This window comes from Phycodurus eques, chromosome 5 (genome assembly GCF_024500275.1).
Source record: "Phycodurus eques isolate BA_2022a chromosome 5, UOR_Pequ_1.1, whole genome shotgun sequence".
Taxonomy (NCBI): Eukaryota; Metazoa; Chordata; class Actinopteri; order Syngnathiformes; family Syngnathidae; genus Phycodurus; species Phycodurus eques.
This window is the reverse complement of record NC_084529.1, coordinates 5,644,307-5,665,762: the sequence shown is the minus strand read 5'-3', so window position 1 is coordinate 5,665,762 and position 21,456 is coordinate 5,644,307. Positions and strand designations below refer to the sequence as shown.

Below are 21,456 nucleotides of genomic sequence, written 5' to 3'. Positions count from 1 at the left end.
TGAGTCCCCTGTCAGAAGGAATTTCAACTCACACCGCCGGCAAAATTTCAACAACTTTCCAGATGGGGCAGGGGACATTTGAGTCTGAATGGGCCATGTTTCATGCCTCCATTGTCGCGGTGGCCAATCAGAGCTGTAGCCGTAAAGTGCTGGGTGCCTGTCGGGACAGTGATCCCGGAACCCGTTGGCGGACACCGACGATGAGGGAAGCTTTCAAGCTGAAGAAGGACTTCAGGCCTTTTTGGGCTATGGGTACCAGCAGGCCAAGCAGAATACAGCATTAGTGGTTTCTGAGGCAAAAACGACTTCACCCGACTGCTGTGACAAAATTTTGGTCCACCATCTGGTGTGTTAGGAAGGGGAAGCAGTACGCCATCAACACTGTGTGTAGTGGTGATGCGGCTCTGCTGACCTTGGGACATTGTGAGTTGGTAGGGAGAATATTTTGAAGACCTCCTCAATTCCACCAACAGGCCTCCCTATGATGAAGCACAGTCTGGGGACTGTGAAGTGGGTTCTCCTATTTCTGGGGTTGAGGTCACCAAGGTGGTTAAAAAGCTCCTCTGTGGCAGGGCCCTGGGTGTGGATGAGATCCACCCTGAGTTCCTCAAGGCCCTGGACGTTATGGGGCTGTCTTGCTTGACATGCTTCTGCCACATCACGTGGTCCCAGAGGCTGTGTTCCAACTACTTACGATCACACTCCCAAGCCTCCCAGGTAAGATCTATCTTTGAGGGTCCCGGAGAGGAGAGTCTGTCGAGGTGAAGAATCTCAGATTCAGGAGGAGCAGTGTGTTTTTTGTGTCAAGGCCATTCACCCAATTTACACACTAAACTTGGAGAAGGCTGTGACCCTTGTAGGGGGTGCTCCGGGAGTATAGGGTACTGTATCCCTTAATAAGGCAGTTCAGTCCCAGTTCAACAGATGTTGGGCCGGCAGCAAGCCACATTTGTTTCTAGTAGGGTTTGGATTCTGCCAAGGCTGCCCTTTAGACCGGGGGTATCCAAAGTACGGTCAGTGGGCCATGTGCGCCCCGCCGGCCATTTTTTTTTGTGGCCCACGGCACCTACTAACAATAACGTTGAACGTGTCCTGCAACCCTAATTTTCTCGACCTTAATATATTGTTGTGGTTTTCCTTTTCTCTTGCCTCCAAAGAGAGTGGAGGAAAAGAGCATTCATTCCGCTCCTGGGTCTCAGCATGGGCACGTTTGCTTAAAACCGAATGAATGGGGGGGGGAGATTTCTCTTTTTTGACAATTGTGCAAAAAGATCCAGAGTCCTCTAGCACTTAGAGCAGTTTGAATGACTAATATTGCAATAGTCCGGTGCAATGACCATTGTACAAAGGGCGCCGAGACTTCAAGCGAGTAGTGCAATAATCTGGGACAATGTTGATGGTGCAAATGTTGCAGATAGTCCTCAGTCAGTGTACAAATGGAGCAGATGCTACTCTGGCATGAGTGGCCAGTATTGGTCAACAACACATATGCAAATAGTGCAGCGTGGCGAGACTACTACAGTGAGTGCACGAGTAATGTATACCTGGCCCGACAGAAATGTGACAACAAACTCAAGACAAACAATTGCCAGCATGTTGTAATGGAATTGTAGGTTAGTTGTTTAAGACGTTGATTGCAAGAGGGAAGAAGTTGTTGGAAATGTGGTCGGTTGGTTGTGACCGAAAGAACAAGATCACGGATACAAGCGGATGAAATGAGTTTCCTCCGACGGGTTTCGTGGCGCTCCCTTAGAGATAGTGTGAGAAGCTTGGTCATCCGGGACGCACTCAGAGTAGAGAGGCTGATCCTCTGCATTGAGAGGATCCAAATGAGGTGGGTTGGGCATCTGGTTAACATGTCTCTTGGATACCTGTGTGGTGAGGTGTACCCAGGACATGCTGGATAGACCATCTCTCTTGGCTGATCTGGGAATGCCTCAGATCCCCCAGGAAGAGCTGGGCGAAGTGGGAGGGGAGAGGAAGTCTGAGCTTCCCTGCTGCCCCTGCAACCTGACCCAGGATTAGCGGAAGAATATGAGACTGGATGGATAGATGTAGCTTTGTTAAATCTGTCTAAAATATTAAAAAACAATTTCTCAGTTTGTTGTTTGTGAAATTTGTGCTCGCCTGCTACGATCCATCACATCCTGAGGGTTTAGCCCACCTCCTGTCCATAAAACCAAGTGTCGCCCCTCTTGTAGGGTCTCACTGGAATCTCGGATGCCGTGTTTTTTCTTTGGCTCAAATGAAACTGTACTGAATTTGACTTGTTTGTTGATTTTGGAGTCCCACAAGCCGTACACGTATGATGAAATGTCTGCGATACTGTTGCTTCTTTTATTCTCACAAATATTTGTCCAAGACAACCGGAGCACACATTTGTACCTTGTGGCTGAGCTCTGTCAGGTCCAGAGTCTGGATTTGACCTGCCAGGTCATCTAGTTTCTGTGCATGCTCAGTGTGTCTTCTGAGGAACTCATCTCTGGTTAGGTTCATCTTATCCTCTGTGAGTTTCCGTTGGTTAGCCGAGTTCTCCACAGGGCTGTTTGCATCAATGGTGGATGCATTTGCTCGTTCTTCAGCTCCGTGAGACTGCAAGAAGTACTTAGTAACACTGTTAGCTGCCCCTGGTAACACAGTAATAAAAAAATGATTAGTTTTATCTATATTTGATAAACCAAATTATTTACAAAGTGACACAACTCAAGTTCAATTAATTAACATAACATATTGTAATGATCAGGGTAACTGTTCAGTTTTCTTCTTTAATGTTTAGATGACCCGAAAAAAGAAGTGGTATGAAAACACACCGCCTATTTTATTGGAATCTAACTTGCTGCTCAATGCACAAAATGGATCATCTCAAGCTGGAACTTGGTCTGACATCACAGCATCTAGCCTGCAATAAATGTTTTATTTAAATTGGATTATCTTTGATAGAGCTGTGTTTCATTAAATTTTAGCCCGTATTGAAAGATATTTTTTTTTATTGTATCAATATGTGGATTGGCGCCATTAACAAGAATAACTATCCATAATAAGATGAGCTTGAGGAAAGAAATTGTACATAAGAGTTTCATAGAAAGGGATAAATCTTCATCGATGAATTAAAAACTCTTGTTGGCTGAGGTTATAACAATAATACACACAACTATATAACGCCATGAGAACCTTCTCGTAACGAACAGCTAAACATCTCTCTCAAGCAAGATACAGTAGATCGTAGCTCTCTTAACCTCTGACGTCGGAGTTCCTGATGAACTCAACCTGATCCATAATGTCCTGAACGGTCTGCTCGAGTTTCTGAGCATCTGCCATCAGTAATTTTAGTTTGCCCTCCATGCTGCTCTCCTCCTCTTGCACGCTGAGTAGAATATTTCCCGTGTGGTTCAGTGACTGGCTCAGAGACTCCATCAAGTCACTGAAAGACACACAGAGGTCAATGGTTAGATTTGACAGATTCAATCTAAACTCACCATTTAAGAGACAGCACTTGTCACTACACGTATTAAATCCAATCTTACCTGGCCTCTTGTAAAAGCTGTTGGATCTCACTTAGAGGTTGTGAGGCTGGATTTTGGTTTAGGATGGCATGGATGTCTGATGCACTCCTTTCCAGACTGTCAATAGACTTTCTGTATGGCCCACTGACTCCACTAGTTTTGATAGCATTTACTTTGTTTGCAAGGCGATGTGTCTGATTTGTTAATTTCCCAATGACAGCATCCCACTCAGCGAAGCATTGGTGGCAGCGGTGGCAGTTGGGGAAGGTGCCAGAGAACCCACGGGCACAGGTATCACAACGTGGACCAGACACTCCTTCTATACAAACGCAGTGACCGTTGTCTTTGTTGCACTGCAGCCGAGTGATACCATAAGGTTCACAGTCACATTCTGATGGAAGAAGCACATATAAATTTAGACAGATGTCCATCCATCCATTTTCTATACAGCTTGTCCTCACTAGAGGTCGCAAGAAAGCTGGAGCATGTCCCAGGTGACTGAGTGAGAGGCGGCGTACACCCTGGACTGGTAGCCAGTCAATCACAGTTTATATATTAGACTAAATCATTTTTCAACGACATGGATATTTGACCACATTAATGCATTGAGGGTTTATTATAGTGACACAGGAAAGACAGTTTCATCCATCCATCCATCCATCCACCCATCCAGTCATTTGCTTCCTCTTATCCGAGGTCGGGTCGCGGGAGCAGCATCTTAAAAGCAGGGAAGCCCAGACTTGCCTCTCCTGAGTCATTATGTCCAGGTCTTCTGGAGGGATCCCGTGGCGTTCCTAGGCCAGCCGAGAGACGTAGTCTCTCCAGCCTGTCCTGGATCGCCCCCCTGGGCCTCCTCCTCCCGGCGGAACGTGCCCGGAACACCTCACCAGGGAGGCAGACTGATGCCCGAGCCACCTCATCTGGCTCCTCTCAATGCGGAGGAGCAGCAGCTCGATTCTAAGGCCCTCCCGGAGGACCGAGCTTCTCACCCTATCTCTAACGGAGAGCCCAGACACCCTGCTGAGGATACTCATTCTGGCCACTTGTATCCGCGATCTTGTTCTTTTGGTCACCACACACAGTTCGTGACCATAGGTGAGGGCAGGAACGTAGATTGACCGGTAAATTGAGAACTTTGCATTTTTGGCTCAACTCCTTCTAAACCACGACAGACCGATAGAGTGCGCATCACTGCAGATGTTGCACCGATCCGCCTGTCAATCTCTCCAAGACCCCAAGATTTTTTTTTTTTTTTACAACCTGTCCCGGTCCTCTGCATGGCCATGCAAAATGGTGGATCCATATGCCTTTTGTGCTGGAACAGTTTTGCTGTGTAACAGGGGAGTTTGAAATACTCCCTCTGCTTAGTTTTTAATTTTTTTAATTATTTTGTATTGAAAATGCAGCCGGACAGATGGGGATTTTAGGGGACAGACAGAGGGACAGAATGCACAAGGTAAATAGGGGTGCGAACCACAGCAGAACAATAGTTAGTTTATATATTTGACTCCACCTGCAGTGGGGGGCCAAACCAGCGAGCCCATCTGGTCGGGGACCCAGCCAGGGGGATGACACCCACTCCCCAGGACCAAGGGTGGTCCCCCCCAGCCCAACAGAAGCACCCCCACCAGTCCCAAAGGGAGGGGCAAGGGTACCGGACAACCACACACCCACACCCCACTCCCCTCCCAGAGCGCCCGACCGTTACCATCTCCCCTGCCACCCCCAGAGAGCATGGTGGCCCCAACCACCAACAGGGTCCAACACAGGAGCTACCCAAAAAAAGTCACAGCCCGCCAAAAGTGAGCCCATGTCAAGTGCCTGTCGCAAGCAATGATGGGCGAGGGCGCCGGGAGAGGAAGCGACTTCAAGCCAAGAGAAATGTGAATACCCACCCTATTACTATGGTTACCAGGACCCCAACTGGCAACCATTATGTCTGTATCGTGATAGTGTGTCGTGGGGTGTCATGTATTAACAATGGGAAAACCGGTGGGGGTCAGGCGAGACGGTCACAGGGCAATGATGACCCACAACCGTCACTCCCACCCAGGCCAACCAACTCCTCAAAGGATGTGCGAATGTATGTAGTGCATTAGAAATCCGCAGGGGAAAGGCATGGCGGCCCAGCGAGCAGGCTGGAGTCCCCTAACATCTGTCCAAGTGTCCTCCCCAGCCCAGCACTACCCTCCCCCCACTGACGGATGTATGATGCATTAAAACTGGAGGACCGGCAGGGCAGAGAAGTGGGGCGACCAGCCCGGAGACCAGCACAGATGTGCCAGGACCCGGTCCAGCATCCACCTCATCATGCCTCGGGCATGCCTCACACACCAGCTCAGGGTCTTTCCCTGCCAGACAAGTGACGTTCCACGTCCCTAGAGCCAGCTTCTGCAGCCGGGGATTGGACCGCCAAGGTCCCCGCCTTCGGCCCCCACCCAGCTCACACAGCACCTGACCCCCTTGGCCCCTCCCACAGTGGTGAGCCCATGGGAAGGGGAATACACGTTAGCTTTTCGGACTATGCCCAGCCAGGCCCCATGGGTGCAGGACTGGCCACCAGGCGATCGCCATCGAGCCCCACCTCTGGACCTGGCTCCAGACAGGGGCCCCGGTGACCTCCATCTGGGCAAGGGATTTAATAATTTTACTTGTCATAGGGGGCCTTTTAGTCATCCTTTTGTCTGGTCACCTAGGACCTGTTTGTGATGGGTGACCCTTCCAAGGGCATGATGCCCCAGACAACGCAGCTCCGAGGATCAAACCCCTCCACCACGATAAGGTGACGGCTCCAGGAGGGGCAGTTTTATACAATGAAATCCAAAAACAAAAACATTTCAAGATGGCATGAGTCAAAACACTACTCTTTGTAAGAGGTATGAAACTTTTGTAATAGCGACTGGGGTTATAATTTTGCTTTACACTTACACAAACAAGCCTCAGAGAACATTTGTACAGTACTTCACATGAGACTTGCTCCCACACAATTTCGGGGGATGCAGTTGGCACAAGTTGTGCACTTATGTAAGTTCATTTTTTTTAGTATCTTTGACATTACACAACTACCAGTTTGAAAGCATGCATGTGTATTTTTCCATCCATTTTCTGAGCCGCTTCTCCTCACTCGGGTCACGGGCGCGCTGGAGCCTATCCCAGCTATCATCGGGCAGGAGGCGGGGTACAGCCTGAACTAGTTGCCAGCCAATCGCAGGGCACATACAAACAAACAACCATTCACACTCACAGTCACACCTACGGGCAATTTAGAGTTGTCAATTAACCTAGCATGCATGTTTTTGGTATGTGGGAGGAAACCGGAGTGCTCGGAAAAAAACCTACGTAGGCACGGGGAGAACATGCAAACTCCACACAGGCGGGGCCGGGGACTGAACCACGCTCCTCAGAACTGTGAGGCTGACGCTCTAACCAGTTGTCCACCGTGCCGCCTATTTTTCCATCACAAATAAAAAAAAATAATCATCCAATAATATGGGTAGACATAAAAATGTAAATGTATTTTATTTGTGGCAGCATGGTGGTGAGTGATATGAACGTCTGCCTCCCAGTTCTGGGTTTCTGTGTTCGAATCTCGGCTCCGGCCTTCCTGTGTGGAGTTTGCATGATCTCCCTCTACTTGTTTTTCCCTGTATACTCTGGCATCCACACTCCCAACAGGTCTGAGTAGTTCAAGACTAAATTCTCTACAGGTCTGACTGTGAGTGTGAATGGTTAATTGTCTGTATGCAATTGGGTGTCGACTAATCCAGGGTGTACCCTGCCTCTCGCCAAAAATCAGCTGGGATAGGATGTAGCTCACCCTCAACCCGAATAAGTGAATTTCTTGACAAAGTCCATAATTGTCTGTGTGACAAACATTTTAATGACATGACAATATCCAGAATTTGTTCAACAACTGTGTCTGTCCTTGTCTAAAATGATCTTGAAAATAAGACAGCTCTTATATAGTCCACATATTCACCAACCAACAAAGACAAATCCCCTACCGTGACATTCGACCTCTGGGTCTCCCCAAAAGAGTGCTCTACACTCTCTGCATGTCCTGCCTCCAAAGCCTGGCGCACATGAACATTGACCACTGATCTGTAGGAATAACATATACACTATCAAGAAAAATTTTTCAGTGCATGTGCTTTCCTTTAAACACATATAGTTGCAAAAATAGGTGTTAAAAATACAGTGCAAACAAAAGCTATGCTGAGAAGTGAAGCTATGAAATACTGTACAATATCTGGCTATACTTACATTACATTATACAACCCAAATTCCAGGGAAGTTGGGATGTTGTGTTAAACATAAATAACAGAATACATCCATCACACAATACCTACATGGAATGGAATACATCCATCCATCCATTTTCTGAGCCGCTTCTCGTCACAATTGGTATCCTATCCCAGCTATCATCGGGCAGGAGGCGGGGTACACCCTGAACTGGTTGCCAGCCAATCGCAGGGCACATACAAACAAACAACCATTCGCACTCACATTTACAACTACGGGCAATTTAGAGTTGTCAATTAACCTACCATGCATGTTTTTGGGATGTGCGAGGAAACCGGAGAAAACCCACGCAGGCACGGGGAGAACATGCAAACTCCACACAGGCGGGGCCGGGGTTTGAACCCTGCTCCACAGAACTGTTAGGCTGACGCTCTAACCAGTCGGACACCGTGCCAACTAACAGAATACAATGATTTGCAAATCATGTGCAACTTATATTTAATTGAAGACACTACAAAGACAAGATATTTAATGTTCAAACTGATAAACTTTATTGTTTTTAGCAAATGATCATTAACTTAGAATTTTGTGACTGCAACACGATCCAGAAAAGCTGGGACAGGGTCATGTTTACCACTGTGTTACATCACATTTTCTTTTAACAACATTCAATAAATGTTTGGGAAATGGAGGACACTAATTGTTGAAGCTTTGTAGGTGGAATTTTTTCCCATTCTTGCTTGATGTACAGCTTCAGCTGTTCAACAGTCAGGGATCTCTCATAACGCGCCACGCATTTTCAATGGGAGACAGGTTTGGACTGCAGGCAGGCCAGTCTAGTATCCACACTCTTTTACTACCATGCCATGCTGTTGTAACACGTGCAGAATGTGGTTTGGCATTGTCTTGCTGAAATAAGCAGGGGCGTCCATGAAAAAGACGTTGCTTGGATGGCAGCATAAGTTTCTCCAAAACCTGTATGTACCTTTCAGCATTAATGGTGCCTTCACAGATGTGTAAGTTACCAATGCCATTGACACTAACACAGCCCCATACCATCACAGATGCTGGCTTTTGAACGCCATAACATCGTCCATAACAGTCCGGATGGTTCTTTTCCTCTTTGGCCCGGAGGACACAACGTCCACAATTTCCAAAAACAATTTGAAATGTGGACTCGTCGGACCACAGAACACTTTTCCACTTTGCATCAGTCCATCTTAGATGAGCTCAGGCCCAGAGACGCCAGCGCCATTTCTGGGTGTTGTTGATAAATGGCTTTTGCTTTGCATAGTAGAGTTTCAAGTTGCACTTACGTATGCAGCGCCGAACTGTATTTACTGACATTGGTTTTCTGAAGTGTTCCTGAGCCCATGTGGTGATATCCTTTACACATTTATGTCGTTTTTTGATACAGTGCCGCCTGAGGGATCGAAGGTCACGGCCATTCAATTTTGGTTTTCGGCCTTGCCGCTTACATGCAGTGATTTCTCCAGATTCTCTGAACCTTTTGATGATGATATGGACTGTAGATGATGAAATCCCTAAATTCCTTGCAATTGTACGTTGAGGAACATTGTCCTTAAACTGTTGGACTATTTTCTCACGCACTTGTTCACAAAGAGGTGAACCTCGCCCCATCTTTGCTTGTGAATGACTGAGCAATTCAGGGAAGCTAATTTTCTACCCAATCATGGCACCCACCTGGTCCTAATTAGCTTTTTCACCTGTGGGATGTTCCAAACAGGTGTTTGATGAGCATTCCTTAACTTTCTCAGTCTTTTTTGCCACCTGTCATAGCTTTTTTTGGAACGTGTTGCAGCCATCAAATTCTAAGTTCATGATTATTTGCTAAAAACAATCAAGTTGATCAGTTTGAACATTAAATATCTTGTTTTTGTACTGGCGGCACGGTGGACTACTGGTTAGAGCGTCAGCCTCACAGGTCTGAGGATTGGGGTTCAATGCCCGGCCCTGCCTGTGTGGAGTTTGCATGTTCTCCCCGTGCCTGCGTGGGTTTTTTCCGGGCACTCCGGTTTCCTCCCACATCCCAAAAACATGCATGAATTGGAGACTCTAAATTGCCCGTAGGTGTGAATGTGAGTGCGAATGGTTGTTTGTTTGTATGTGCCCTGCGATTGGCTGGCAACCAGTTCAGGGTGTACCCCGCCTCCTGCCCGATGATAGCTGGGATAGGCTCCAGCACGCCCGCGACCCTAGTGAGGAGAAGCGGCTCAGAAAATGGATGGATGGATGGATGTGTTTGTAGTGTATAAACGCAACATTCCAACTTCATTGGAATTGGGGTTGTACTACATATTACAGATACCAAAACTCCTCACCTCATTGCACGAGGTCCCATACGAATGTTTGGTGTCACAATCACAGTCCTGACAGCCCTTACTGCTTGCCATGTTCCAGGTGTCAGGTGCACAACGATCACAGTGCTGGCCAATCACATTCGGAAGACAATGACACTGGCCACTTTTGCGGTCACAGTGACAGTCACCTGGCGACTGACAGCTGGCACCATCACTGCCCAGCTGGTTACAAACGCACTCTGTGGACCACAACAATACCTCATCAGTAATTGCAAAGCTTTTGGATTCCTAAATCAATGTTTGAATTCAATGTGTGAATGTCACTATGAGTTGTTTTTAGATGGGATGCATGTAAGTAGTTAAGTGAACTTGCCCCTGCAGTCTTGGAGTAAGGCATTGCCATAGTAACCCATCATGCAGTTTTCGCAGGAATGTCCCTCGCTGTGGTATTGGCAGCGCAGACATTGACCAGTTTGAGCGTTGCAGGATTGTGGATCCAACATATCAATGTTGTTGTTGCACTGACAGGGCTGGCACGACCCCCCCATCAGATGAGGGTTTCCATAGTAACCAGGTGAGCACTCATTGCAGCGAGCACCTGGTGAAAAAAAATCGGACCAGATTCCAACTACTTTTTCTGCCATTATACCATATTTCTGTAGAAAAGCTAATGTGTAACCAAGCATTGACTGTGATTTTATCTGAAATTCTTTTTTAATTAAACATTTTTAAACTTTTCTTCAGCTTTTGGGTTCCTATTATTTTCTGAATGGAAAAAAAAAATTTTTTTTTGTGCATCAGTGGTACCGTAATAATGTAATACCCTTGTATCCAGTGTTACAGACACAGATAGCTTGTTGGGAATCATCACCACGGAAACAACTTCCTGCAAACTGCCGCAGGCTGCCAGGACCATCGGGACACATACAGGGGTGACAATGATCACCAGAGCCCAATGTGAGGTTTCCATAGTACCCATCCAAGCACCTGAAAACAAAAGATAAAGCATGAGATTCTCTGTCCATTATATAAATTATATCTTAAACTTGTCCTCCTCATTGTGTTACATGTCCCTCTAACTTTGATGCTGCGCTTTACCTAGATTACTTGCATCTCTACTTTCTGTCAGTGGATCCCTTTAGGTATCAGGTAGGCAGTATAGCTCAGGAGGAATTGCGGCTGTATAGCAATGTAAGATTGCTTGTTCAACCACCTCCATCAGTCCTGTCAATGCACCTTTCAACATGATAGTGAGCCCCTTGTCGTTTCATCATCATTGTGCAGCTGAGACATTAACAATTAGGTCTACCTTTACCTGAGTGACTAGCTATACTACATTTGTTTTGCACAATTTCGGTACTACCCTTTCTATATCTGTAAGCATTCCCAATACTAGTCTGTATTAGGTGGATGGCTTGAGATTTTTCTACACTATTGTGATAAAAGGCGAGTCGACCTCGCCTTGTCGCTGATGACGTCATTATTTTTTTCAGTGCAGTAGTTAAATGAAAATAATAATAATAATAATAAATCATAGTTAGGGGGAATTGGTAACGTTTGCACAACTTGGCCCAACAGGGAAACCTTTCCTCGTTCTGGGCCCACCACAGCAGCGGGTTCTTCATGCTGTAATTTTGCAGTGTTTCTCCAGCACACCCACACGGATAAGCATGACAGAAAATGAATGGACAGATGCAAGAAAAAAATAAAATAAAATCACAGACCTTTCCGTGTGCAGTGGAGTAATTCCCCACTCTTTTTCCAATTTGATAGTGTCATTATGAATTCGTAAAATCGACAAGTCAACTCGTCGTCTGGTCTGTACAGGTACAACCCCTAGTCTGTATACCACTGTACATACTGTAATTCTTCATGAGTACTTTTGCAACTTGTTCCACGACCTCTTTGTCTTGTCGATCTCTGTGACTAATCTTTCCACCTGGTTACAAATTCTTCTGTATTGCAGCAATTTCTCTCTAAATGATGTAACTTCTTCCGGTTATAATAGCCTAAAAATATAAAACCCAGTACCTCAACCCTGGCAACTCTTTTGGCTTGTATCAGTGTTATTGAAAGATCAATTCCAAATTAATTCACCTGTCACAGTTGTGCCCTGTGCTGTAGTCCCTGCAGTTGAGGCACTGCCCCGTGTGAGCATCACAGTCCTCTGTGTGTCCATTACAAGAGCATGGACGGCATGTAGGGAAACCCCAGTAGCCCGGTAGACAGCGATGACACTGACGTCCATATGCCCCCGAAACACACTCACACTGACCAGTGACCTGGTCGCAAAGAGGGCTCTGTGAGCCCTGAGCATCGCAGTTGCATTCTGCAGGTACAAAAACATGCAGTTTAATCTGTTCATCACAAATGATTTATCTGATCGTATTGGTTATCTTGCAAAATACCAGATACGCGTATTAGTAAATTATGTACCATAGTGTTGTCTGTTCAAATTTGATTTGTTTCCTTTTTTTATAGCGCAATAAAAGAATGGGATTTCCAACATTTCTGTGAGCAAATTTTTTTTCCAAAACGAAATAAAGATTGTTCACGTCAGTGTAAAATACAGTCAAATGTGGTCCATAGTTAACCAGTATATAAGCAACACCCACAAAAAATAACATTGGTTGAGAACATCCACATATCAGACATACAAATACGAGCTCAAAGAAATCTGCCAACCTTAGTTGTATCATCGATTCATTTACTCGATGGGCAGTGTCTCTATTGCCTTCGCAAAGGCTACGTCTATCGCCTTCAATTTAAAGGCTGCGCGTCATAGGGATTAAATTGGGCCTCATTCACTAATAAATGCATAGAAATGTTTTTAGTCTCTGCACAAATTGAGTATACGCCAAGTCACCATTGAATGCATGACACGTGCATACCAGCCAATTTTCTTTGCTGTGCTTATGTTAATGAATCAGAATCCATTCTAAATGATGGGCTCGTGCCCGAAGCACTCCAATCTCCAATTTTCCCTGTAAAAGGGTGCGTGAAGATTTAAATTTGCGAGACAAAACGTTCATAACTTTCTTTATTTTTATCCTATTTTCAAAACACAGAAACTGACAACATATAATAATGATATCATCATCATCTTCCATTCCGCTTCTCCTCACTAGGGTCGCGGGCGTGCTGGAGCCTATGGCCGCAATCTTCGGGCGAGAGGCGGGTTACACCCTGAACTGGACGCCAGCCACTTTTCCATTAATTCCGAACTTAAATTAAAGAATGCTGCACAGAAAACCTGCATAGAAGCAGTAAATTAAGAGCTAAGAATGAACAAACACAGCACAAGTTGTTAAAATAGGTAGCAAGGAATGAATACAGCACAGCAAAGAGGCATTTATAGTCATGAAATTAGCATTGGAAGTGATACAAAAAGTACTTTATATGAGCCATGCCGACAGGAGTTACGTCACAAGCGCATGCGACGTGTGTGCCTCTGATCTTTTTGACAGTCGTTTGTCAACTGTAGATTTCGGGAAAGAAATGTTGTTCGAGATTTGTACCGTGCATGTGTACTTGATCGATACGGAAACTCTGAAGCCTTGGATTAAAGAAAGCGCTTCGATGGCTTTTCCGGTTGCGCAATCAAAGCATGAACTCGAGCCATCTGCTCGTCGCGTGACCACTGAGGTCCGAGGTTCTTTGTTTGCAGAGTACAAACAAAAACAAGTATAAGGAACATATTGACGAGCCAAAGATTTGTGCGACAAAGGTGCGTATGTACGACTGAGGCACAAATTCGTGCATACGCATGGTTAACGAATGAGGTCCACTGTGTTTTCTGATGAGGCTGTGGGCTCGAGGAGAGCCAATATGAATATCAATCTCAGTGCTTCAACGCGTGCGGATTTGACTTGATAACTTGAACTCTTTACACTTCAAATGGAGCTGATTGAAAGTTCATTAATGATAAACACTAAAGAATAAATGAGAACATTACACTCCCGGGATTGGGAAAATATGCATATAAGATGCAGGGTTTTAAGGCAGGGAGAAAAGTCAGTCCGAGTTTCCCGTAATCAAAACAGAGAAAATGGTGATCATTTTGGCATTCAGAGATTTATAGATCTGTTGCTCTGTTATTTCTATTGTAAAATGAAGTTTGAGTTTATACCTTTGCAGCCACTTGGTCCAAACTGGAAAGTGGCTGGAGCACATCTGTCGCAGTTTCTACCAACAACATGAGGTCGACACAGACACTGACCTCCACTCACATTACAGACTGTACTCAGAGATCCTTGGGGGTCACACTGGCATTCTGAAAGGAACAGATCATGACAAAGGGAGTGTATTGTTTCTCTCTTTCTCAACTTGACATCCATTTCTTGCAGTAGTGGTACCTTTGGCTCCCTGGTGGAGCAGAGCAGAAATGCTGAAGATGAAGTTTTGGCAAATGTCGGTCATCGGTGTCTTAATAACGCTCTGGCTATTTTCCAGACAACGATAATGTTTAAAAGTTTCCCATCCATGGTTTTCACCAGATTCCCCCCCTTGTAAGGTGGTAAAGAGGTCCAAGTTCTTACAGTGAGGCATCAGCACAATCTGATAATAAGAAGAACATGTTTCCAGTTCTAGGATGAAAAACAGCTTTGTGTTGTCCTGAGAAACTCAGCTAAACATTTACAAATAACCCATTCCAGCTGTGAGTCCATGTGTCGTCTTCTGCTTTTAAAATTGGATCAGCGGTTTAAATGCACACTCACCGAATCAATGAGCGTGTATGGAGACTGGACATCACTGAGGGCTGAATACAAAGGCAGACTGAGGCGGATGGTATAGTTCAGACCAGATTCAAAACAAACTGGTCTGGGAAGAGCCACGTGTCTAAGAAAGCACAAAGGCAATGTGAAACAGCTGCAAAGTTTTAACCAGGCTATTTTGAACACATGACCAAAAAATAATGCCAACACATTGGAATAATTGAAACAAAACGGAGTTAGAGTGTTGTGGGAAAACAATCCCAGGAAAATACATCGTCACTGATGCCAAGTACAGAATGCATGTTTTAGAACCTCTGTTTGCTAAATGCAGAGATTAAATGAGATCATTAAAATGTATCAGATGTTTAGAGGTGGGTAGTAACGAGCTACACTCAGTAACTTTTTGGATAGATAGCCGAAAAGTGGTTGTATCGGTGAAAAACAAAAAGAGATAGTTAATGAAGATTACCGTGACCCAGGGTGGAGAGAAATCATTTGGTGGTCGTCATCTGGCACAGTATTTATACAACGGCTATCTGCTCTGATAGGTTTCAGTCTCATCACCGTCATCAGCACCTCCTCCCATTGGTCAGGCAGCTGAAAGAACATGTTATTCCTTGTTAAATAAAACATTCCTCCCTGAGCCGTCACCTTATTGTGGCAGAGGGGCTTGTGTGTCCCAATGAACCTAGGGGCGAAGTTAGGGCTTTAAGACCCTAGTAGGGCAAACAGATCCTAGGCGAGAGACCAGACAAAAAAAAACTATGATCAGGGGTGCACATAAGCGGTGCGCAGGTGCACATCCGCAGTGAAAATATTAAAAGTGTACCAGATTTGATTGAATCAGAGCGTATTTGCGTACCACCAAGCATTTTATTTTGTTAGTTATTTATTTTGGGACGGTGGGTTGGGGGGGAACGCAGCAGTAGATAGGGCTTAAGTAGTGTGGTTATTCACAAAGTACTCTTTCATACGGAAAAATACTTTGAGTCATCTTACTGAATGGAATCACTTGTTGAACTGATTTGCTCCTTTCTCAATTTGATTGAGCTCAGCTATTTATTTTCTGAGCCGCTTCGTCTCACTCGGGTCGCGGGCGTGCTGGAGCCCATCCCAGCTATCAATCGGGCAGGAGGCGGGGTACACCCTGAACTGGTCGCCGGCCAATCACAGGCCACATACAAACAAACAACCATTCGCACTCACATTCACACCTACGGGCAATTTAGAGACTTCAATTAACCTACCGTGCATGTTTTTGGGATGTGGGAGGAAACCGGAGTGCCCGGAGAAAACCCACGCAGGCACGGGGAGAACATGCAAACTCCACACAGGCGGGGCCGGGGATTGAAACCCGGTCCTCAGAACTGTGAGGCAGACGCGCTAACCAGTCGCCCACCGTGCCGCCGTCAAAAGTATCCCTCATGGAAAAATAGTTGTTTGAAAAATTGTCGGTATTAACTGGTTTACAAAGACAAAATGAAATCCTTTCATACTGCGTCCTACCTGAGGCTCATAGCGGATGAGAATGTCATATTCCATTGAGTGAGGAATGTTGTCAACAGTGAATTCAAGGAAGGCTCCCTCTGGGACATTGACCAGGCCCATACCTGTCCAGGTGGGGCTGTGGTCCTGAGGGTGGGGCCTTGTAACCACCATTACACCCTAAAGGGAACAAACAGGAAAGCAGCTAAACCATCTTTTCAATTGCTAATATCTCCCTGTCTGATATACTGTATGACATACTGTAGTATGAGCATGTGCCGTATGTCCTGCAGGCCAACAGTACCTCACTCTGCCCTCCCCAACTTTTTTTCAAATCAACCTGTGTGATTTCTATATGAATATTGAAGTGAAGAATATCTTGTATTATTAGAAAACAAGGCTTATGTTTGACTGTAGTGTTTTTCTTAAATAGTGATCATGAAAACATGACAGAATCAATAGCGAGTGCAGAAGCCGGGTACACCCTGAACCCGTCACCAGCCAATCGCTGGGCATGTATAAACATTCACACTCAGATGTACACCTACGGGCAATTTTATCTTTTCAATTTTTGGGGATGGCAGAGGAAACCAGAGTACCCGGAGAAAACCTATGCAGGCACTTGGAGAACATGCAAATTCCACACAGGCGAGGCCGGATTTGAACCCGGGTCCTCAGAACTGTGAGGCCGATGTGCTAACCAGTCGTCCTCATGGTTTTTTTATTCATTTGCATTCTAATTCATAATTCGTACACCGTGCCGACCCTGCTTAAAAAAGAAACACAAATGAATTATTTATTGAAACACTGATAAAAAAAAACCTTCTATAGTTTGTTATCTTGGGTAAAGTTTATTTTGCTGAGGACTGATGAAGCTCTTCTCTGGCTATAATTTGGTATAATTTTCAGACAAGTAAAACACCCAATGTTCTGTAATTCATCATCATTACTGGGATCATTTTAAAGTGATCTGAGAAATAACTGCATGGACATTTTGTTAGTTTTGTTCACTTATTTAACCAAAAATAACAAATGTTTCATAGAGATAGACAGGTCTAAGACTGGTCTCAGGAGCATTTATGTTTAGAAGAATTTTGAGGTCACTCGTTAAAATTATGACTTTACTATCATAATATTGCAAGCCTTTCCTCATGTATTAATTCCTAAAAGATGTTTTATCCAATCCTAAACTATGCCGATGTGCTGCTGATGGACAAAGTGTCATCCTGGGTGACTGATCACACCAAAATTCTAAAAATACACCTTTTTAGCCACTAACGGAAAGCTGAAATGTACGTCACGAAGTCCTTTGAACGCCTCGTGCCGACACAACCTGGAGCTGAACACGCTCAAGACTGTAGAGATGATCGTGGACTTCAGGAGGCTTCTTTCGCCACAGCTGCCCCTCACGCTGTCCAACTGCCTTGTGTCAACCCTCGAGACCTTCAAGTTCCTGGGAATTACAGTCTCTCAGGACCTTAAGTGGCCGATCAACATCAACTCCGTCCTCAAAAAGGCCCAGCAGAGGATGTACTTCCTGCGGCTTCTGAGGAAGCACGGCCTGCCATAGGAACTGCTGAGGCAGTTCTACACAGCGGTCATCGAATCAGTCCTGTGTTCTTCCATCACAGTCTGGTTTGGTGCTGCTACAAAAAAGGACAAACTCCGACTGCAACGGACAATCAAAACTGCTGAGAAGGTTGTCGGTACCCCCCTACCGACCCTTGAGGACTTGCATGCTGCCAGAACTAAGACAAGAGCGGACCCTCCACATCCCGGTCACCGGCTCTTCCGGCTCCTTCCCTGAGGTAGGCGCTACCGATCAATGCAAACTCGAACTAAGCAGCTTCTTCCCTCTTTCCATCAACTTCTTAAACACTTAACCTACAATTCCATTGCCAACATGCTGCCAATTTTTTGTCTTGAGTTTGTTGTCACATTTCTGTCGGGCCAATTACTGTATACTTTACTCGTGCACTCACTGTCATATGCTGCACTATTTGCATATCTGTTGTTGACCAATACTGGCCACTCATGTGCCAGAGTAGCATCTGCCCCATTTGCACACTGATTGAGGAATATCTGCAACATTTGCACAATCAACATTGTCCCAGATTATCGCGCTACTCGTTGTCACTTTAAACTGCATACATTCCTTGAAGTCTTGGCGCCCTTTGTACAATGGTCATTGCACCGGGCTATTCAAACTGCTGTAAGTGCGAGAGGACTTTTTGCACAATTGTCAAGAAAATTTAAAATAAAATAAATACATTTGCACCGGCATTACCAGATAACTAGCAACCCTTTATTGCTAAGTGACTGTTTTCTTTTTTTGTCAATGTCTTTATGTCTCAAAAGTGTTCTCTGTCAATTGACTGTCGGTTGTCGTACTAGAGCGGCTCCAACTACCTGAGACAAATTCCTTGTGTGTTTTTTAGACACGCTTGGCAAAATAAAGATGATTCTGATTCAGAAAAATGTAGTTATATCAATTGCAAAGCAGAGCTTAATTTACACTGGATTAGTTTACTGAGTTTTGGTACACTAAAGTTACAATATACGGTATCAAAGTGGCTTTTTAGTTAGATTTCATGTACAGTATGTGGCCTACAGAAAAGGACTTTGAAATGATAAACATTTTGTTAGATGTTTTTACTCTGCCACTTCAACTCAAGAGCTGGATCTTATCTCTGCTGACTTTTGAACTCAAAAGGGCCGCAGTGGATTAGTTTTTTTTGCCAGTCGATCATTGAGCATGTATAGACAACAAGCATTCACGCTAACGTTTACACAGTCACTGAGTGGCAACAGATCCCACTGGTTGCAGACGGGTGAGTGGAGCTCGAGCATGACCCAAAAGAATCGGGCTGATGACGATGAGTGAATCACGAGAGAATTTCCCTTTTGGATAAATAAAATATCTATCTACAATTGGTTTGTCAATTGAGAAGTTCAGAGAACAAATATTAAAAGGTGACTCACAGGTCCTAACTTGGCATCCTCTGCCTCATAGGTGTAGTGGTCCAGAGCAATGAAGTAAAATCCTGACTCAACTTGATCACAGCGACGGCCGAACGTGTGATCTCTGCAGACGCACTGACCGGTCAGCTGATCGCACCTAAGTGAACAGCAGTAAGAATGAATGTGTGAATTGCTTTTGATTCAATCAGACCTCTCACGCCAAGCGACATGGCCGAGCGCAGCTGAAGTGGAGCATCGCTTTGCTTCCTAGCCACAGGCCTGTGAATATTCTCATTTTTGATTGGCTGTTATATCTTCAACGTTGCGACGCTGTTCACTGGAGATTAAAATTTCGAATCGAAGCAAAAATAGTGGCTGGACACTGTGTGTTCAGTCGGGTTCGGCCACGTCGCTCTGTGTGTGAGTATGATGTTTATTATAACAGTGCACAGAAGCCACTTATTGAAGCAGCAAGGTGATAATTGAATAAAATCATCAAATTACAATCTTAATTAACTTAGCTGGAGCTGCAGCTTGTAGTTAGTTATTGCAGTTTATGTTGCAGTTAACAGTTGCAGGGTTGTTAGATACTGTGTATGAACTCACTGGTTGTTGATCGCTCCCCCCAAGTCACAGTCACATGGTCGGCAGCCATCCATATCATTGCTGAGACCCCAGTGTTCAGACTTTTAAGAGACACAAAGAGAGAGAACAGATGTTAGCATTTTATGACATCCCACCTGGTCACTTGCAAAAATAAAAGAGGACATAATCTAAGCTTTCATTTCTTCACACGCCATCATATTTTGCAATATGTATAATCAACTCCCTCATTTTCCCAGGTTTTAGTATGTTGAGTGTTGTTTGTACATGGCTAACTCACCACACAGAGGTTACAGTCCTTTCCAGTCACCAATCGTTTACAAAAACAGTTTCCTGTTTCACTGTCGCAAGGATTTCGACCAGGAACTGTTCCCAGAATGCTGCAAGTGCATGCTAAAAAAGAAAGGAAAGGTATTTTTCCATTATTGTATACTCTCTTTTCACATTTCAGTTGCAGATGGGCCCTCTCTTTATGACAGTCCCTACATACAGCACATGGTGTAAGAATATATGAGCCCACGGCACGAGAAGGCACACTCTGTCATCATTTGATTATCGTATTTATGGGGACGAGATGACGTGATTTTTTAAATATAAATATTTACTGTAATAATAACGGTTAGCACATCTGCCTCACAGTTCTGAGGACCCAGGTTCAAATCCGGCCTCGCCTGTGTGGAGCTTGCATGTTATCCACGTGCCTGCGTGGGTTTTCTCTGGGTACAACGGTTTCCTCCTACTTGTACATTCCAAAAACATGCATGGTCTAAATTGCCCCTAGGTGTGAATGTGATTGCGCATGGTTGTTTGTTGTATATGTGCCCTGCGATTGGCTGGCGACCAGTTCAGGGTGTACCCCGCCTCCTGCCTGAAGATAGATCTTCATATTCTATGTTTTTGGAGTGTGGAAGGAAACTGGTGTGAGAAACGGAAGCCCAGGAGGACAAACAAACACCACATCCAAAGCTCAGAACAGAGATTTTAAACCCACAACCCTTGACTGTGAGGCAGCTCTTTAACATTCCGTACTTCTTATGATTTATACAGGTTTATAGTGGACAATTAAAACCCAAACATTTACATTGTGACTTGAGTAATCTGATTCTGATAAAAAAAATTAAAAAAAATAGACTATGTTCAGTACCTTGTCAAATGTTTGGACATGCATTATCTTTTCAGTTAAAGCTTGAGCAAGTGCATGCGTCTGTCTGTCTATCCATCTATGCTGTTACATATCATGTCACATACCTTTGCAGCCTTCTGGCATATCAGTGAGCCCATAATACGCCTGTTTGCAGCTGTCGCAGCGTTCTCCCTCCACATTGACTTTGCAGCGACATTGACCAGAAATGAATCCTACTCTAATGTCTGTCCTCCCATCACAGATTCCTCCATTCAGAGAGCCCAAAGGGTCACAACTGCATGCTACAGAGATAAAAGGCAGAAATAATTTTGCTTTAATAACTGGCTTCACATTGTTTTCAATGAAGCAGAATAAGGAAAATCAGCTAAATGAGATGTTTTCATTTTGTTGAACCTACCGTACTGAACAATAAATAAACACAAAAATCAGAAATCAGACCTAAGCCTTTTTCTATGTATGCAAAAGGACTCTTCTTCGCCAAT

At 44.7% G+C, this 21,456-nt stretch overlaps 1 protein-coding gene across 1 annotated transcript in view; it reads right to left on the bottom strand.

Annotated features, from left to right (window-relative positions):
- lamb1a (laminin, beta 1a) overlaps positions 1 to 21,456 on the bottom strand; it is a 53,555-nt gene that overhangs the window by 9,633 nt on the left and 22,466 nt on the right. The window contains exons 10-26 of the mRNA XM_061677186.1: positions 21,079 to 21,255; positions 20,111 to 20,223; positions 19,834 to 19,913; positions 19,249 to 19,384; positions 16,288 to 16,446; positions 15,251 to 15,378; positions 14,785 to 14,905; positions 14,422 to 14,623; positions 14,196 to 14,339; positions 12,164 to 12,395; positions 10,890 to 11,053; positions 10,440 to 10,664; positions 10,088 to 10,305; positions 7,508 to 7,604; positions 3,525 to 3,894; positions 3,237 to 3,421; positions 2,386 to 2,627 (exon numbers count right to left, since the gene is read on the bottom strand). Coding sequence (XP_061533170.1) covers positions 2,386 to 2,627; positions 3,237 to 3,421; positions 3,525 to 3,894; positions 7,508 to 7,604; positions 10,088 to 10,305; positions 10,440 to 10,664; positions 10,890 to 11,053; positions 12,164 to 12,395; positions 14,196 to 14,339; positions 14,422 to 14,623; positions 14,785 to 14,905; positions 15,251 to 15,378; positions 16,288 to 16,446; positions 19,249 to 19,384; positions 19,834 to 19,913; positions 20,111 to 20,223; positions 21,079 to 21,255 — 2,993 coding nt within the window. The remainder of the gene's footprint in view (positions 1 to 2,385; positions 2,628 to 3,236; positions 3,422 to 3,524; positions 3,895 to 7,507; positions 7,605 to 10,087; positions 10,306 to 10,439; positions 10,665 to 10,889; positions 11,054 to 12,163; positions 12,396 to 14,195; positions 14,340 to 14,421; positions 14,624 to 14,784; positions 14,906 to 15,250; positions 15,379 to 16,287; positions 16,447 to 19,248; positions 19,385 to 19,833; positions 19,914 to 20,110; positions 20,224 to 21,078; positions 21,256 to 21,456) is intronic.